This window comes from Scomber japonicus, chromosome 15 (assembly GCF_027409825.1).
Source record: "Scomber japonicus isolate fScoJap1 chromosome 15, fScoJap1.pri, whole genome shotgun sequence".
Lineage (NCBI taxonomy): Eukaryota > Metazoa > Chordata > Actinopteri > Scombriformes > Scombridae > Scomber > Scomber japonicus.
Window position 1 is genome coordinate 13,601,891 of NC_070592.1, and position 16,874 is coordinate 13,618,764.

Below are 16,874 nucleotides of genomic sequence, written 5' to 3' on the forward strand. Positions count from 1 at the left end.
AACAGTGAGAGTGAACCAAAACAGTGAAGTTTAAAGCCATAACATGGAGCTGAAAGATGCTCAAAAGACACTCTTTAATAAACTAATTTAATCTGAAGAACCAAGTGGTTTGTTAGACAGAACCACCTGATAAGTCGTCCTTGGAAACTGTTAAAGGATGCACACTTTCAAAAAATACTTGGCAGGTGACTGAATGAACTATCTGTCTATCACCATCTTACCTTGCGAGGCAGTTGGATTCAAAAGACCACAAGATCGCACGAGAATCCAGATGGGATGCCAATTGGTCGGAACCTCCGGTGGTTTGAACATAAGCGTATAACTTGAAGCCTGACATGATGGACAGTTGCGTGATCTTGCAAATCCAGGTAAATACTGATAAATACAAACACCTGTAAGACTCAGTTTATGAAGCGTTAGACCTATGAGACTGCAGTAAAAAAAAAGGTTTGAGGTCATACCTTGTGATGTACATTAGTAGTTTGTTGTTCTACTATTAAAATATTAACCAGCAGTCTAGAGCAAAGTTCAAACCATTAAAAAAATTGTTTTAAATATTTAATCACAACAATACAAGAAACAAACATGATGAACTGACAGCGCTGTAGAGAATGATTGGCCATCAGGAAACGGTCAAGTTACAGATGTGTTGTGAGCTTTGTTTTCACGTCTGTTTCACAATCTTATTATTATTTTTTTTTTACAAAGCTATCGTGTGTGTGTGTGTGTTGCTCCAGTATTTTAAAGTCCAAAAGCCTTACTCATGTCATCCTACCATAGTCTCTTTTTCGCAAGGTTCAGCTTGACTCACACCAAATCAGAGTGTGAAAACCTGACATTACAACAGGACCAGAGTGTCTCTCATTTATCTGGTTAGTACCAGTACGACCTCCGTGGCTTCCTGTTCTCCACGATGCCCATTTTCTCCATAACCTCCTCCTCCAGGGTCTTCAGAGTAGGTACATAGGTCTTTTCTAGAGTGTCTTCTGGGCTGGTATCTTTGGGACCATCTGTGAAGGGAAAAATAAAAGTCATACGCAAAAATAAACAGTAGTTGGAAGGAAAAAATGTTTCTGCTCCTCATGTTCTAGCTGAGTTTCTTCCACTGCAAAACAATTAAACTGCGACACTCAGAAATCTATTTTTAGAATTTCAAGTCTACAAAGAATGGAAAAATGGACAACAGCCTGTGTTATGAAATGACTGTGAGCTACACATGCTATAAACTGAACCAACTGAACCGATTCAGAAGAGGTCCCCTCCAACCAAAACACATGCAAACGATCTCACCTTTCCACTGCTGTGGCACGATGCCATCTCGTCGCTCCAAAACAGGCTTTGGGAGGATTCGTCCCGTCCTGAGAGACACTCTGACTTTCTCGCCCTCCTCAGTGAATCTCCACTCCACGTCAGTGGGCTTCCTAGAGGATCAAGATCAGTATATAATAGCCAGTCTGTTTTTAAAACCAGTGATCATTTATCTAAATAACACTTGACTATTTTTAACATTCAGAAAGCAGTTTGAAGCTTTATTATAGGGCATTTATCTTAATGTTAGAGTATAGGAAAAATAAGCATCAACTTCAGCACAGAAACATCGCATATGCAAAGTTCTGCCATGCAAAACCCTCAAATGTGTGTAAACTGAATATTTTATTTGTTAACTTGGTCAAAAAGGTTTAAAGAGTTCAGAAAGAGACTCTTCCAGGCAACATTTATAATAATTTGAGTAGAAGCTAATGAGCTCATGCATTTCGTGTACTTGTCTCTGGAGCCACAGTCTGATTCCTGCATTAGTGAGGCTTACTGTACCTGTCTGTGGGGTCAATGAGGGAAACATCGCGAAGCAGGATGGGAGCTTCACTGGCTATGTAGGTCCCACGGTAATCATATGTTTTTCCAATATACCTGTGATGCTGAGACAGAAAACAATAAATCACAGTTCTCCATCCTGAAAGGCAAAAACACGTCAACACAGCTGGTGGCCAAATGGCTTTTTGTGGAACGCTTAGTCAGCAGTTACATCTTGATGTCTGCTTTCTTCACTGTACACCATCTGGCTCCATCTGGTGGAGCTCAACAAGTACAGAGTGTAGGAGATGGATACAACAGTAACACTCAAGAAAAGTCTTTAACGTCACACTACATCTCTGTGCGTCATATTTATTTAAATAAACAACAACAGACGATTTTTTATCCTCTTTACGGCACCACCGATTACGTTTTAATACACTAACTATTGTTCTCTAATAAGAGTGTAGCTTGCTGGCAGCCATGTCTTAAACCAACAGAAAATTGTTTCCTCTGGCAAAAGCATGATTTCCTTACTGTGTTCAGTCCCTCCAACATAACCCAGTTTCTGTGTCTGAAGACTTGGATCACTTTTCCCTGCTTTCCTCTGTCCTTCCCCGCCAGGATCTCGACCTGAAAAACAAATCGGACAGACGGTCAACTTTATGTTGTATAAATGCTGTATATGAATTATTATGATATTAGTATAGTTTACCCAGAATGACTGTAGTTACAATATGATTGACTTCATCTTCAATGACAGGGGTGGAAAGCTCTTCAAATCATATTCTTTTGTAAAGATTGTAATTTTTGCCATTTCATACTGAGGTAATTATCCATTAAATATCTCCACTTACATAAGACCAAAAGGAACAATGGGGCAAATCAATGACCAGGACTGCTTTATGGCTATATTGGATTTTTGCATCAGTGTGATTGAGTACTTTAATGTGTCAGTTATTAAAATAAAAACTGGCAGACTTTGCCTACTTTATCCATAGACATTTGTAATTTGATGTTACATAGAAATTTACTCTGCATGATGGATATCCGTGTAATGATGTATCCATATGGCCCACTCTTGCATGACAATGTAGAAATATTCCATCAGAAATGCTGCATTTAAAATTGACAGGTATTGAAAATTAACTTCTTGTGCTTATTTATCTAAAGTGGATGTGGCTCAGGAGGTAGAGCGGGTCATCCACTAATTGAATGATCGGTGGTTCGATTCCTGGCTCCTCTAGTCCACATATTGAAGTGTCCTTGGGCAAGACACTGAACCACAATAGCTCCTGAAGGCTGCGTCAGCATCCTGCGTGGTAGCCTGCCACCATCGGTGTGTGAATGGGTGAATGTGGCTTGTAGCTTAAAAGAACTTCAAGTGGTTAGAAGATTTGAAAGGCGCTATATAAGTACAGTCCATTTACCATTTAAATGCGTGTGTGTGTGTGTGTGTAAAATGTGCCTGCTATGACATGACAAAATGTTTGCTGTAAAAAGTCTTTACATCTGATCCAGCAAGGTTCAGGTTAGCAAGATTTATCTAGAAAGCAAAACTACAAGTAGAAGCTGAAATGTGTTGACAGATAACAAAAAGGAAAGTGGTGATGCTCATCTTGCAAACTAACAAGTGAAATCCAAAATATGAGATCAATATCAATTTTACTGTTAAGTGTACTACCAAAATAGCATAAGAAACATGTTTTGTTTAGTGTCAAAACCGGCAGCTGAACTTGCATTTTTCATTTGCACAAAAATATACCATGGAGAAACCTGCAGTTCATGTTCTTGATAATGTCACTTCAATCAACTTTGACCCTGTTGTCACCAGTTTTATTATTATACAATATTGTTAGTTTTCCAGTTAATAACAATGTAATTATATTTTATCTGACAGGAATGGTTTGGGGAATGTTAATCTAAAGAACAGTTCTTTCCAGAGTTGAGGAAACTGTATTAATGTTGTGGCAAATGTCTCACAAAATATCATTTTTAATTGAAAAACAAGTTCACAATTTTCACAAGAAAGGTTAACAAAGAAAGTCTGTCCTAAAACAGCAGTCAGGTGTCTATATGAGCACTGAAAGAGGTTTTTCCTCACTGTATTCATTCCTCCTGTTCATCTTTTTAGCATCAAAGTCCAGTAACAAAAAGAGTGACTATGGCACTAAAAAGACTGCTATGTTGTAAGATATCAACCTGATTTGACTAATTTGAGAGACCGAAGCTTCATATTTGCTTCAGATGAGCTTTTAAATAAATGTTTAGGACAGAAGGAGGCTTGTGCATTATGGTGGGATCTTCAAATGGTCATTATTAACAGAAGGAGTAATTACAGGCATAAAACCGGTTTCAAAGTTCATTTGGACAGACTTTTTTTTTAAAAACTGTGAACCTGTCCTTTAAGTGCTGGTGTCTATCACAAACTGACACTGAAATGCAGTGCTTGAGAAACTCTACTTTTGACTGTAGCGCTTGTGTGTGATGTTTTGACCTCCTCAGCTCCTCAGGATTACTCACAGTGTCTCCTTTGAACACGGACCAGTCCTCTGGAGCTATCGGCTCCACAAACACCTTCCTCCTCTTCTTCCCTGGAGGATTTTGCCTCTTAGCGGCCACTGTCCACGGTCTGTTGGTGCTGAAGCGGTAATCTCTGGGTACAACAACCCGGGCTGCCATCGACAGGAGAGCCGTGAGCCTCATCGTGCTGCAGGGACAAAATTAGTCCAGCTAGTTAGCCTCAAAAGCTGCACACAGTCTCCCACTCTCCTCACACATTCACCTAATGGCACTCCTACGTATCTTTGCACCCTTTTATGAAATAGATAATTATAATTAAACTGACTCAGACAAGCAGAAACTAATAATAACTTATAATACATCCATGTATCTTACCCTCTGTTTTAGTCAATGTCACATGTAGCCGCAGTCACAACAGCAGCAGCAGTTCCCAGCAGCAGCGCCGCCTACCGGACAGGAGGGCTGGGATCCGCCTCGACGCATGCGCAGTGGCCAATCGATGCATCTTCACAGTCGGTGGACAAACAGGAATGAGAGATTGATTAGTGGGGCAGCAGCAGGATGCAGTGCAGGCCGCTGACCGCCAAATAACCTTCACTATACTCCAGCTGTGTACTTCAGTGTGTTTCACTAACAGTTTTCTAAGAGGTCTACGTATCACTGACCACTGATTCAAAATGCATTAATAGAATAGGCTAAGCATGTTTGGAAATGAAATGCACAGAGCAGAGTATTTAAAAGCTGCTTTGTGCAAAACTCTCACTGAAAAGAGCCAAACTGACTTGTTTTAATCTGATCCTCTAAACCAAGGGTGTCGAACTCCTTTTAATTCAAGGGCCACATACAACCCAATTTGATCTCAAGTGGGCTGGACCAGCAAAACCACTGCATAATAACCTACAAATAATATGCAATGTGTATTATAACTTTACTATAATAAACTATCTATATTACTATATAATAAACTAATCTATTTACTTAAGAAGAGTACAACCATATTGTCTGTTTTTTTGTCATGTTATTTTGCACAGCTGCTGATTGATACAATTTTGCACATGATTGATTTAAGTAAATGGTCACAATATGAATTAATATACATATTTTAATAATATATGTATTGTTTTTTCAGAGGATTGTATTCATAGTCAAGGTGGAGAAAAAAAACGTCTGAAGCAGCAGAAAAATTGGAATAACTTTTCTTCAATTTTCATACTTTGCAAAGTTATCCAGTGGGCCAGATTGGACCCCTTGGTGGGCAGGTTTTGGCCCTTGGGCTGTATGTTTGACACCCCTGCTCTAAACACACACTGCTGCCTTTAGACACAAAGTGCTAAACACCAACCCCATAAGTCAAGTTTCGGTGTTTATTATACATATTAAGTGTATTTAGATTCAGATTCAGATGATTTTATTTATCCCAGAGGGCACTTCAGTTTTAAAATCTACCAGACCTTATTTAACACACAAACACACACACACACACCCTCACTCAAATGAACTGACAGGTGAAGTGGGCTGTGCCAGAGACGACAGATAAGTGGAAAGATGTGCAATGCCTACACTTTGTGAGCCCCGTGTATACAAGGGTCAGGCAAATAAATTCACATTCATAGCATAAATAAGGTAAATGAATAAAAAACATTATAGAATATAAGGCACAATGTTACTTTCAATGAATGACCATACCAGCCATGTAAAGAAGTAAAAACACAATATAGACCAACTATTTTAGTTTCTCTCACAAGGTGACCCAGATGAGAGGTGTTGTAACATTATTTTACTAGCAAAGAAAATTACTTAAATGTTATTGATTTCCTTTTGATTTCTGCCAAAATGTTTCAAAGTAGTGAATGTCTGTTACAGCAGTAAAATGTGGTTTATGTACTCCAGCATTACAGCACTACTCTGGCTTACTGTATTTTAGTTGATTAAACTTACCAGTCATTGAAATATCTCAGGTGTGTTGTCTTGAATAAAAACAAACTTTGCGGACAATGCAGAGCAGAGAAAGTAAACAGGTGCAGTGATGTAAAATCGCTGATGCAAGATTTAAAGTAAAGTAAGTAAATACTAAAATATTATTATTATTATTACTATCATTTTTTTCATTTTAAAGGGAGCACTTTACTTACAACATACTATAAGTATACTAATGTTAAATATTTACCCTCAAGACTTTATATTTCTAGTTTTAAAATGATGTAATACAGCATCTACACATTTTTTTTAAATCACATTTTTGAAAACATTGATCATTTTTTCTACAATTATCATTTTTAACAATTATTGTTAAAATATCAAAATAAAATGTAAATATATTTTGATACATGTTGACGATTAAAATATACTGAGAGGTTCATTTCATGCTCATTTGCAGTTTTGGCCAAACCTTGAGTCACTCTCCAGTATGTGTATTTACTAAACTCAACACGTCAGTTCATCTGTAACACTGTGACTGGTTGACTGTTGAAACAGGCCCTTATTTCAGGTTGGGAGAACCCATGGAGGCAGATACTGAGTAGAGAAAGTGGTTATTACAAGATATGCTTTAATGCTACTGTGAGCAGGCTAGAAGATATTTATAGCAGCAGCATCCATACACACCACACAAGACAAGAGGCTAGCATTTCTGAAAACCTGCAATCAAACATGTGAGGATGCTGAAGTGGTCATTAATCTGGTAGAGCAGATGTAAAAATCTAATGTTTCAGCACTAAATAAGGGAGTTCAACTACAGCAAAACAAGATTGTCTAAATGAAAGTGAAATTATTATATTTTTTTAAAAATGTAATCAAGGGAACAAGATGTCGGTCAACTATTTGATTCAAACAGCAGCGTTCATATGTTGTGGGAAGAGGGAGAAATGAGCACAAATTTAAAACAACGTCCTCACCCAAACAATGTAACTCAAAGAACTCATACTCAACCAAACCTCATGACAAAATCAAAGCTGTCAGGACATCTTACGTAACACTGAAAAACTAGTTCAGCTATCACAGCCCAAAGCCCCAAACTGTGCCATGAGGCTCTCTTGGGAGCAAATTATTTGTGACAAGTGCACACTAACACACACACACAGAGAGAAAGGTGCCATCGCTACTTTCATTCATTTATAATGGAGTGAAAAATGAGATCTGATCTGAAAACAATTCATTTATGTTTGGTCGGTTTGAAAAGTAGTAGCGGGTTTGAAACTTTAATTGTGTGCCATCGATGATGCTACAGTTTAGATTACAAAGACTCAGATGATCTAAAAAAAAAAAAGAAAAGAAGAGAAAAACTAACTGCGGACAGCCTTGTTGGCCAAACAAAGAACAATTAGTAAGATTTAATTGGTTTCAAGAAGGGAAACTGCCATAAACAAGCACAGCTTATTGAACACAAACATGACCAGAAGAAGTTTTTTTTGTAATCAACATGTTTATTAAATGGACTGGCAACTACAATAGTAAACTAAGCAGCAGATTAAGATGAATGGCAGCTTCCGAAAGTAACAGAGAAAGCTAAACCAAGAAATTACACTTCAATACCAAATTATTCCTGTGCAATGAACTTCAGATCTGAGTGGGGCGCTGTGACCATTTAATCTTTTGGAAATCGGTGGTGCGGTGACAGGAGGGTGGGTGTTAAAAGTCGTGTGTAAACCATCTTTATCACTTTTTAAACAGCTGAGTTTTCCCTTAAGTTTGTAGTTTGGTTAAACTGTGAATTCATGTTGCCAAATACAAGAAAGAACAATAAAGCGATTAACATCAACATGATGAGCAGGCCAAGCATTTAACAAAAAAAAAAAAGAAGACTTGAACCATGGGATGAGTTTGCACCAAAAAACTACCAATAATGGAAAATAACATCATCACATATTGAACATGTCAGAACAAATTGAATAAAACACTTCTTTAAAACATCACAACTGTGCTTCACAGCCGAAATAATAAGACCACTGAAGTAAAACACACTCGTATTCCAGTTAAGAGGGTCGGAAACTAAAAAAAAAAAATCAAAGAAGTCAGAAATCAAAGTGTTACAAATGGTGCGCTCAGTAGATTCTTCTCATTTCAATTTCTTTCAGAATGTAGGCATTAACAATGTCAGTGATACATGTGAGCTGAAAAGAGAAAAACATATTTGGTACAAACAATTACTGAACGCAATGCAATCAAATGTTCTTCACAAGTACATCACCAGCATCAAGCAACGGCAGCATTAATGAGCTAAATATGAAACCATAACAGGAAATTTGAGAGTTGATGGATTTGAGTTTGCCGATAATTTCTCCAGAAAAAAAAAAAAAAAAAAAAAATGTGATGAATAACCTCTCCTCCCCTTCCCCCACACACGCTAATGCCTCAGCTCCACCTCGACTTAAAAACGAGGCCGAGCTTGAACACACAACATTCAGGAATGTCTTTCTGCTTTCAATAATGCACGTCGTAGTCTTATAGAGAGATTCTCTGGAACATACAGAGAGGGCTTTACCAAATAAAGTTTCTTTTTCAATCCTAAAATAGTTCCTCTCTAAACGGGGTTTATTCAAAAGCCAAAGTAGGCCACATTTTGGGATCCGGTAAAATTAATTACGTCATTTTTGTCACCTGCATTGAAGCACACGCACACGCACACACACACACACACACACACACACCACACTGAAGCAACAAAACCTGTGTTGCGTTAAAATGTCATACAGTGAACTAGACAATGATTAACGGGGCAGGAAAAACTCTGAAAGTGCAACTCATCATGTATCCGATGACTGAATATATGATTTAAGATGAGGCTGAGAAGCTAGGCGAAACTAATCAAAGTAAAATAGTTCATATACTGTAAGAATTAAAGCTGAGAGCATGAGTGAAAATGTATTTTTTTCCTGTACAATATCTACTTTTTAAAACCATCAAATGGGAGTATTTGTCAAATATTATTATTTTTTAAATGTTCTCCTTTTATTGATCATATATTCAGTGTTTATTCCCTCTAAACTGAAAAAAAAATGTTTTGACACCTAGCATTCAGTCTTTGTAATTATGTAATTGCACTTAGAAATAAAAAATATATACACACCAAAATCCCATTTATAAACGAGCCTCAAAGTGCTCAGTTCAATTGTTTGAAATCAGATTAGCAAACTTTTTTTTCTTTCTGGGATATATGATATCCCAAAATGGCAAATAAGGATTTGTTTGTCTCTCAATACAAACACTTAGGTTTTTCTTTTAAAATTCTCCTATTAATTAAACAGCTGAAATCTGGCATCCTGCATGTAATGTTGACGCTTCAATTCCACAGAAGCATCGAAAGGTTCTTGGTTTTCTTCTGAGTTGACGTTAAGCGCTGTCTGTCACCGGCTGTAAGAAGAGGAGAGCAATGAGAGGAATTATTATTATTCATTTTGTATTGTCCTTAAATATCTATATATTCCACATTACTGCAGAGTTTTACAAACCTTAATCAAACCATATTAAGGCATCCACTGTTTTTAGAGGTAAGAAAATGTAATAGCAACAGTTTAGAAACAAGCTTCAGATAAGTACTCCATCATTGGAATTAAACTGCAGCGTTTTTCAGGAGTTTCAATGGTGGTGCATTCAATTGCGTGTGGGAAATTCAAACGTCTAAGGGTGGAACAAGAAAATGTCAAGATTGAATTATTTTTCTGACAGCATCTGTGTTTGTAGGGAACCAACTTCACCTCTGAATTAGATTTCTCAGCAACAAGCAGATGAAAGTATATTCTTTCTGAATGAAGACTATGCCATAGTGAGATTCTTTATCATTATTTAAGTGTAAAAAAACAGGTTTTGGAAAATACTTATATTTGGACCACCACAATGATGCTTCTCTGCACCCAGTACTCAAATGTCATAGCTTCACACAAGCACGTGAATGCAACTAAAGCAAACATTTACTCTCATTGATCACTGATCTATAACGAATTTCAGGTCTCTGCAATTTGGCTTTTCATACTTTACCAGCATGAACTGAAGACAGTGACTGCTTACAAGTAAATGGTAAGCAATGTTTAGAAGTCTATGCAATCTGTAATGCACATGACACCTTATAATCTGATGTTTCCTGGGTAAAAACAACATTAATAAGTTGGGTCCTTACCTTATCTGCTGTTAGCTGCCCCCCTGCTGCAGCATTTTCCTGGGCCTCCGGTTTCGACTCGCCCTGTGTGGAGGGAGCAGTCGCCTTGGGTCCAGCCACATCATTGAGCTTTTCCTCCGCGTTAGACTTGACGCTGTCTACTTTAGAATCGCCCTCTGCCTCCGTATCCTTCGGCCGTTTGGGAGATGCCTGACAAAAGGTTTGAGGAAGTGTCAAAACCCGTCTGAAGCTCGCTAGTTGGGACTGTGTGTGAGTGACAGGCTGGAGGAGTAAAGCTCACCTCTGTGGACTCCTCCGCTTTACGTTTAGTTCCTCCCCTCTCGTTCTTCTCGTCGATGACCAGGGCTCCCTCATCCTCATCGCTGCTGCCCTCGGCATCTGCTTTCTCCGAACTAGCTGTATCTGCAGCTCCTTCTGATGCGTTGTCCTTCTTTGATGACTAAAGGCAGAGACTTAAATATTAGTAAAACACAAGGAAATAAAACCTCAGAGTCACATCTGAATCCCAAATGTTGCAGATTAACCCGCTGAGCCATATATAGCACACAGCAGTAAGTCTGAATGTTCTGTTAGGCAAAACAATGCATTTAATTACACTGCTGCAGCATTCATCATCCTCAATTCACCCACTGTAGGAGTTGTACATATTTATAAGTGGCTGGTATCAGTTTCTCAGACATGAAGATCATTGTTGGTGTAAACACTCAAAAGAGGGTACAATGAGTTTGATATCTGTTACAGAAACTAACTTTATCAAATGCAAACAGACATTTCCTTTTAGACTGTTTCCTTTTTTGACCTATGACAATTTTACGCCCTGAAAGGCATCACACCCTCAAGTTTCATCAACATCTAATAGACAAACTGAAACTAAACTGAACTGCTTTACAATTTAAAAAAACACAACTCACAGTACAGTTAAACAAACTTGGCAAAAACTATCTTACAAATACACACCTCGTAGCCTTCATGCGTGACAGTTGGGTTGTTCTCAATCTCCCAGAGTCCCTCGGCGAAGCCTTTCCTCTTGTTCGCTTTTCCAAACTTCTCCTTGCATTCGTCGTACGGGAACAAATCCTTGGCCCCTAGGAATGCCCTGTGGGGGTCAAACATCAAAGATGTCAACTTAAGTCAATGACTTTCCTAAGTGTAACTAATGTGTAGAGAGATCTGCTCAAATATGTTAATAGACCACGTAAGTTGTGTTACGCCATACTGGTGATTGAATGTGTCCATGTGGAAACAACAACAATACTATATATTTTCATTCAATTTATTACTTGATCAACAGGAATTAAATCAATTACAATGTTGACGTTTGATGTTTTTCCAAGTCAATAAAGATGAATTATTTATGGAGTAAGTTCATTTAACATGTTGAGCTCTGCTGATGGTCGTTCAGCCACGCTCAGACTAAAGATTCACAACAAAAAAGGTTCAAACTTGGAACTACCTGCAATGCTCCGTTCTATAAAACCTGCCCATCTAAACCAACGTGGCCAGATGAGACGGTGTATCATCTCCATAGCAACAACTCTCTACTTCCGTTTTCAGGCTTTTTTTTTGTAGCTGGACATAATGTTTTGCATAAAATATGAATGAGGCGATTAATAGCGAGTTACTTGCTACAGTTGCATCTCCAGTACTGATGAAACAGTGAGAACATGAAAAAAAGAAAGAAGGGAAGGTCAAGGCTATATTTTCCTCCGTCTTAAACTCTGTCATTTTAATGTGCTGACACTTAGCTGACTTGGCGGCTGAAACAGATGACGACGTGCTTACGTTCTTCAGATGGACCAGTTCACACCGCTGCAACTTTTCCCTGTGACTTTCTAAAACCGTTTCAGCTTGTTGTGAATTTTTGGTCTGAAGTGTATTCTATATCTTATGAACCAGAAGTATTTAAAAGGGACAAGCATCATGCTGCCGATTATGCTAGTGTTAGATTATTACCAGCAGTGGGGCTGGTATGTACAGCATGTAAACTTTGCGTTGGACTCTGCCATATTCTCAGTTTGTGAACAAGAAATATCAAAGGGTCACCCAAAACATTAAAATGTATAACTAGAGGGCTATGTATACTCAATGTGAGGGTTTAGGGAGAATTTAGACCCAACAGTGCTCAGGAAAGGTCACTTAAATCATTAGAGAATTGTCCTCTGGTGAACGTAAATATCAATAACAAATGTCATGACCATTTGGCCAACAGTTACTCTGAACTATAAATACCATAAATTATCATTACTAATGAATATTTCCCAACTAAGCAGAAATGAGCTCATGCATGATGTTTGTTTTCATTTTCTGAAGTGCTCAAAAACGTTCTGCCATCATCTCGGCTCCACTTGGAATAAGACTGACAGTATTAACACACATTACTTACGTCTCATGCGTCCCAAAGAAGAACACTTGGTACTTGTTAGAGGGGGACTTCACAGCTCCTTCGGGTAACTCGTCAATCTGTGAATTGAGCACACAGCTTCTTAGAAAAGGATGCTGATAAAAACTGATGTAGACCCTTAAAATATTAAAAGTGATGATGAAAAACAAAAAAATAGGTGACCGATTCTCGTGTGAAGTGAGAAACACAGAGGTCACTTGTCTTCAGCATGACTTCACTTCACTCATCCATTCCTATAAATTATTAATGTGAATGTTTTCTAAAAGTAGCAGCTCTTTGAGTCACCAAAGTCCAGGCGGTGATTCAATCTTTTCATTTCATTATTATCGATACATCTATTGAACATTGTTTGATTCATTGATTTAGTTTAAAGGGCCCATCACATGTTGTGAGAGCGCAGGTAACATAGGTAAGTGTAACAGTGAAATTGGTCAGACTCACAAAACAAAAAAATACCAAAGATATTTGATTTACAATGATAAAATAGGTGAAAAATAACAATAAAACTGCAATGATCAGTCGATTAATGGATTAATTGCAAACTATTAAATTAATCAGAAAATATTTTGATAATCAATTAAATAGGTTGAGTCATTTTTAAGAAAAAAAGTAAAACATTCATGTGCATACTTTCTGGTTTATTAATGTTTATGAACTGAATATCTTTGGACTGTGGGCATAGGAAAACATTTGAAGACATCAGCTAATAAATGAATTGAGAAAAATAAACAGATTAATCATTAATGAAAATAATCATAAGTTGCAAAACTAAATAAGTAAAAAGAAAAAGTAAAATTGATTTATATAGTGCTTTTCACAGACTTAACATAAGTCACAAAGTGCTTTACATAGGCAAGATAAAGCATAAATAGGTAATGCAACAATCCACACAATACACACACAAGAAATAGGTGTGAATAAATAAAACAAACAATCTAAGTAAAAGGAAAAAATAAAAATGAAATACTGATAACACATTTAATTTATGCCACTTTTTATTCATAGTGCTACAAACAGTGCAGTAAATCCACATTTAGGAGACTTGAACAAGCACATTTTTGGTATTTTGACTTGACTGTCAATCAAATTACATGTCCTAATAAAACTTTTTGACAGTCAGACTCTGGATACCAAATCATGCTCACGTGACTCTAAAATCAAGTTCTCGCTATTGCTAATTACTCAGCTTGGTGAGGTATTACCAGCTAATGTAAAATTCCCTCATAATTTAAACAGTTCAAACAGAGAACAGATAGGTAGCGTTTAGCTTCAATTCTCATGTTTAATATATCTGTAGTGCACCATACTGACGCTTTAACTCTGCCAATATTTATTTATGAGTTAAAAAGTGCTTAGAAAGACACTGTAAAGCACTACTGTACTGCCTACTAGCTGTACTATGTCAGTTCACCGCCAACCGACCCTCCTGACCTCCTGCCTTTTGGCGTTCCCAGATAGGGCCACAGACTGTCAAGAAAGGTGGGGCCCAGCCTGCAGCCTGCTGTCATGAGGTATGACTGATAAGACTCAGAAAAGGCGGGAAGAGGTACAGATCAATACGGGCACAAACTAGTCTACTCAGGGTGACTGATTCATAGGATCTTTATTTAGAGGCACATTCAGTTGTATGGATCATTGCCAGTGCAGTAAAATTAGGGGTCAGTGATATATTTATAATCGTGATATGAGGCCAGATATCGTCTTATATTATGGGTATCATAATATCGTGAAATGACATAAGCCACCAGTCAAATGTTGGTAAAATATGCAGGTGGCTGGTAGATTTGCTCCACTCAAAGCCAAAAAACAATAATAACACTGGTAATCAACTGAGTGGCTGGTAAGATCTGAACTTTCACTAGCCATTTGGCTGTTAAGTTAAGTTTGGCCATGGGTGCTGTCTTTTTGTGGTTTTAAAAGACGGCACCACAGTAAAGACATTTTTATAAACTTACTAAACTACTCTACGTCTTCTATTATTTGCCTTTTCCCACTTACTCATTATATCCACATTACTGATGATTATTTATCAAAAATCTCATTGTGTAAATATTTTGCAAAAGCACTATTAGTCAACCCTACAATATTGTCCATGTAGTCTAGCCCTAAGTTAAAGTACTCAACTAATTTGCTTGTTTTCCTCCTTTTTTGCACATGCATAACTAGGGCTGGGCAATATATTGATATTATGATATGAGACTAGATATCGTCTTAGATATTGTAATATCACCATAATGCATGTGTTTTAAAAGGCTGCTTTACAAATAATCTTATTTTAAACTTACTACACTGTTCTAGCTATCATACATAATAATATATCCACATTACTGATAGTTTATCAAATATCTCATTATATAAATGTGTTGTTAAAAAAACAAAGCACCAATAATCGACCCTACAACATTATTATAATATCGATATTGAGGTATTTTGGTTAAATATATTGTGATATTTGATTGTATCCATGTTGCCCAGCCCTAAGTACAGTACAAAACTAATTTGCTTGCTTTCCTCATTTCATTTTGCATATGCATATATATTCATAAAGCACTGAAGAGGAACCCTAGTTTGAATGAAGACGTTTCTCTCATGGACGGTGGATGATTAGGAAACACTTCAACGTTTAAATGTGTATTAACAGTGTAGACGTGACGTTATGTGGTCTTACACCATTTCTTTTTTTATTAGCTGTGACTATATTTAAACGTAAAAAAAATTACAAGCAAGAGAGGGCACAACTTTTCCAACAAGTGGTGCGCAGGTAGGCTTGTTTACAACTCATAGCTACACTAAGCAGCAGCAGCAGCAGACACATGTTGCCACTGTTAAAAACAAAAATGCTAATCATGGACTTGAAACTTATTTCACAGGTTAATAAAGTTAGGGCGCTGCTTTGTAGGTTGTTGCCCTCATTTAGCTCGGGTTAAGACAACATTAACGAGCTAAAAAAAAAACCCCGCTTCAAGTTAACATTAGCCTCACTGGGCCCCTGGGACCCTGAAAGCTGGGTGTTTGAGACGGAAAGCGAGGTTAGCTACTGTCCGAGGTTAGCTACTGTCCGAGAGCAGCTGGCGACAAGCTCCATATTTACTTATCTGTGAGGGTAATTAAGTGTCTGCCTACTCGATGAATCACCAGAAAGAAATGTGCGACTTGTGTGTGTCTGTGTGAGTGTGTGTGTGGATGCTGGGCTAACAGCATAGCTAGGCTAACTCATGGCAGCTAACCAGTGTTAGGCCCTGCAGGTAAACAAGCCCTGGACCATACACAAGCTGACATGAAAACACCAACATAAAAAAAAACCCTGCAGGAAAATGAGATGTTTTTAGTGTTTCACGACGGTGTTGCTTACCCTCGCTGGCCAGTGTGGATACCCCTTCATTTTAGCAAACACAAGGTCTCCGGGTTTGTATTCCCTTTGCCTGTTGGATCTGGGCATGTTTCTCTCTTGCAGAAGTGGCTAACTTATGGTGCTGTATCCGGGTTGATCAACACATGCAACAAATAAACCAAGGCATCCAATTTAACCCGGCGCCGAAAATGAAAATACTAGATTCTTGTGAAGCTTGTAGCGAAGTCAGCACACACACATACACACAGAGAGAGAGAGAGACAGAGCTACCTCCTCTCTATGGGTTAGTGTCTGATTGGGGTTGCAGTCTGCAGCTGTGTAGTTGTGTAGTTGTATCGTTTATCCCACAATCCGCTGCTGGTGTCTGTCGGTCTGTTTGGGTTTGAAATGGAAACCCGCTTCCCTCTGAGCAGCAGACGCGCCCCCAGCAGCACCTGATGCAGAGGCACAGTCAGCGCCCCCCCACGACCGACACACCACACTGACACTACATTTAATGCTTTAAAAAGGAGGAGAAAAAAAGGATATATTGGTGTTGCGAAGTTACACTAATTTTCTAGGAAGTTGAGCAACAAGTTATTTAGTTGTAACGGTTTTTTTTTTTGCAAGTGCATGTACTACGACAGACACGATTTTATGTTTTCTCATGCTATCTGAATTCTCATGTTATCTTTTTTTCTTTCTCGCATTTTCAT

At 37.9% G+C, this 16,874-nt stretch overlaps 2 protein-coding genes across 2 annotated transcripts; both read right to left on the reverse strand.

The window, feature by feature from the left end:
* Positions 1-594: 594 nt before the first annotated feature.
* Positions 595-4,732, reverse strand: mrpl24 (mitochondrial ribosomal protein L24). Its single transcript, XM_053334908.1, has 6 exons — positions 4,690-4,732; positions 4,315-4,501; positions 2,329-2,424; positions 1,813-1,916; positions 1,291-1,421; positions 595-1,010 (listed from the first exon to the last, which is right to left on the reverse strand). Exons 2-6 carry the CDS (start codon positions 4,495-4,497, stop codon positions 874-876), a joined length of 651 nt encoding a protein of 216 aa, XP_053190883.1. The 5' UTR covers positions 4,498-4,501; positions 4,690-4,732; the 3' UTR covers positions 595-873.
* A 2,973-nt stretch (positions 4,733-7,705) lies between these two features.
* On the reverse strand, positions 7,706-16,576 carry LOC128374663 (hepatoma-derived growth factor-like). Its single transcript, XM_053334907.1, has 6 exons — positions 16,180-16,576; positions 12,810-12,886; positions 11,384-11,522; positions 10,707-10,865; positions 10,427-10,615; positions 7,706-9,663 (listed from the first exon to the last, which is right to left on the reverse strand). The coding sequence occupies exons 1-6, from the start codon at positions 16,264-16,266 to the stop codon at positions 9,643-9,645; spliced, it is 672 nt and encodes a 223-aa protein (XP_053190882.1). The 5' UTR covers positions 16,267-16,576; the 3' UTR covers positions 7,706-9,642.
* Between the last annotated feature and the right edge of the window lie 298 nt (positions 16,577-16,874).

Excerpts from the sequence above, each read along its gene's own strand:
- mrpl24 (XM_053334908.1), bottom strand. The coding sequence starts at position 4,497 with ATGAGGCTCACGGCTCTCCTGTCGATGGCAGCCCGGGTTGTTGTACCC. Across the intron at positions 1,917-2,328 it reads TGTTGGAGGGACTGAACACA|CATCACAGGTATATTGGAAA; the intron begins GTAAGGAAATCA and ends TTTCTGTCTCAG. Across the intron at positions 1,011-1,290 it reads CGTGCCACAGCAGTGGAAAG|ATGGTCCCAAAGATACCAGC; the intron begins GTGAGATCGTTT and ends TTCCCTTCACAG.
- LOC128374663 (XM_053334907.1), bottom strand. The coding sequence starts at position 16,266 with ATGCCCAGATCCAACAGGCAAAGGGAATACAAACCCGGAGACCTTGTG. Across the intron at positions 12,887-16,179 it reads ATCCACACTGGCCAGCGAGG|ATTGACGAGTTACCCGAAGG; the intron begins GTAAGCAACACC and ends CTCAATTCACAG. Across the intron at positions 10,616-10,706 it reads AAGCGGAGGAGTCCACAGAG|GCATCTCCCAAACGGCCGAA; the intron begins GTGAGCTTTACT and ends ACCTTTTGTCAG.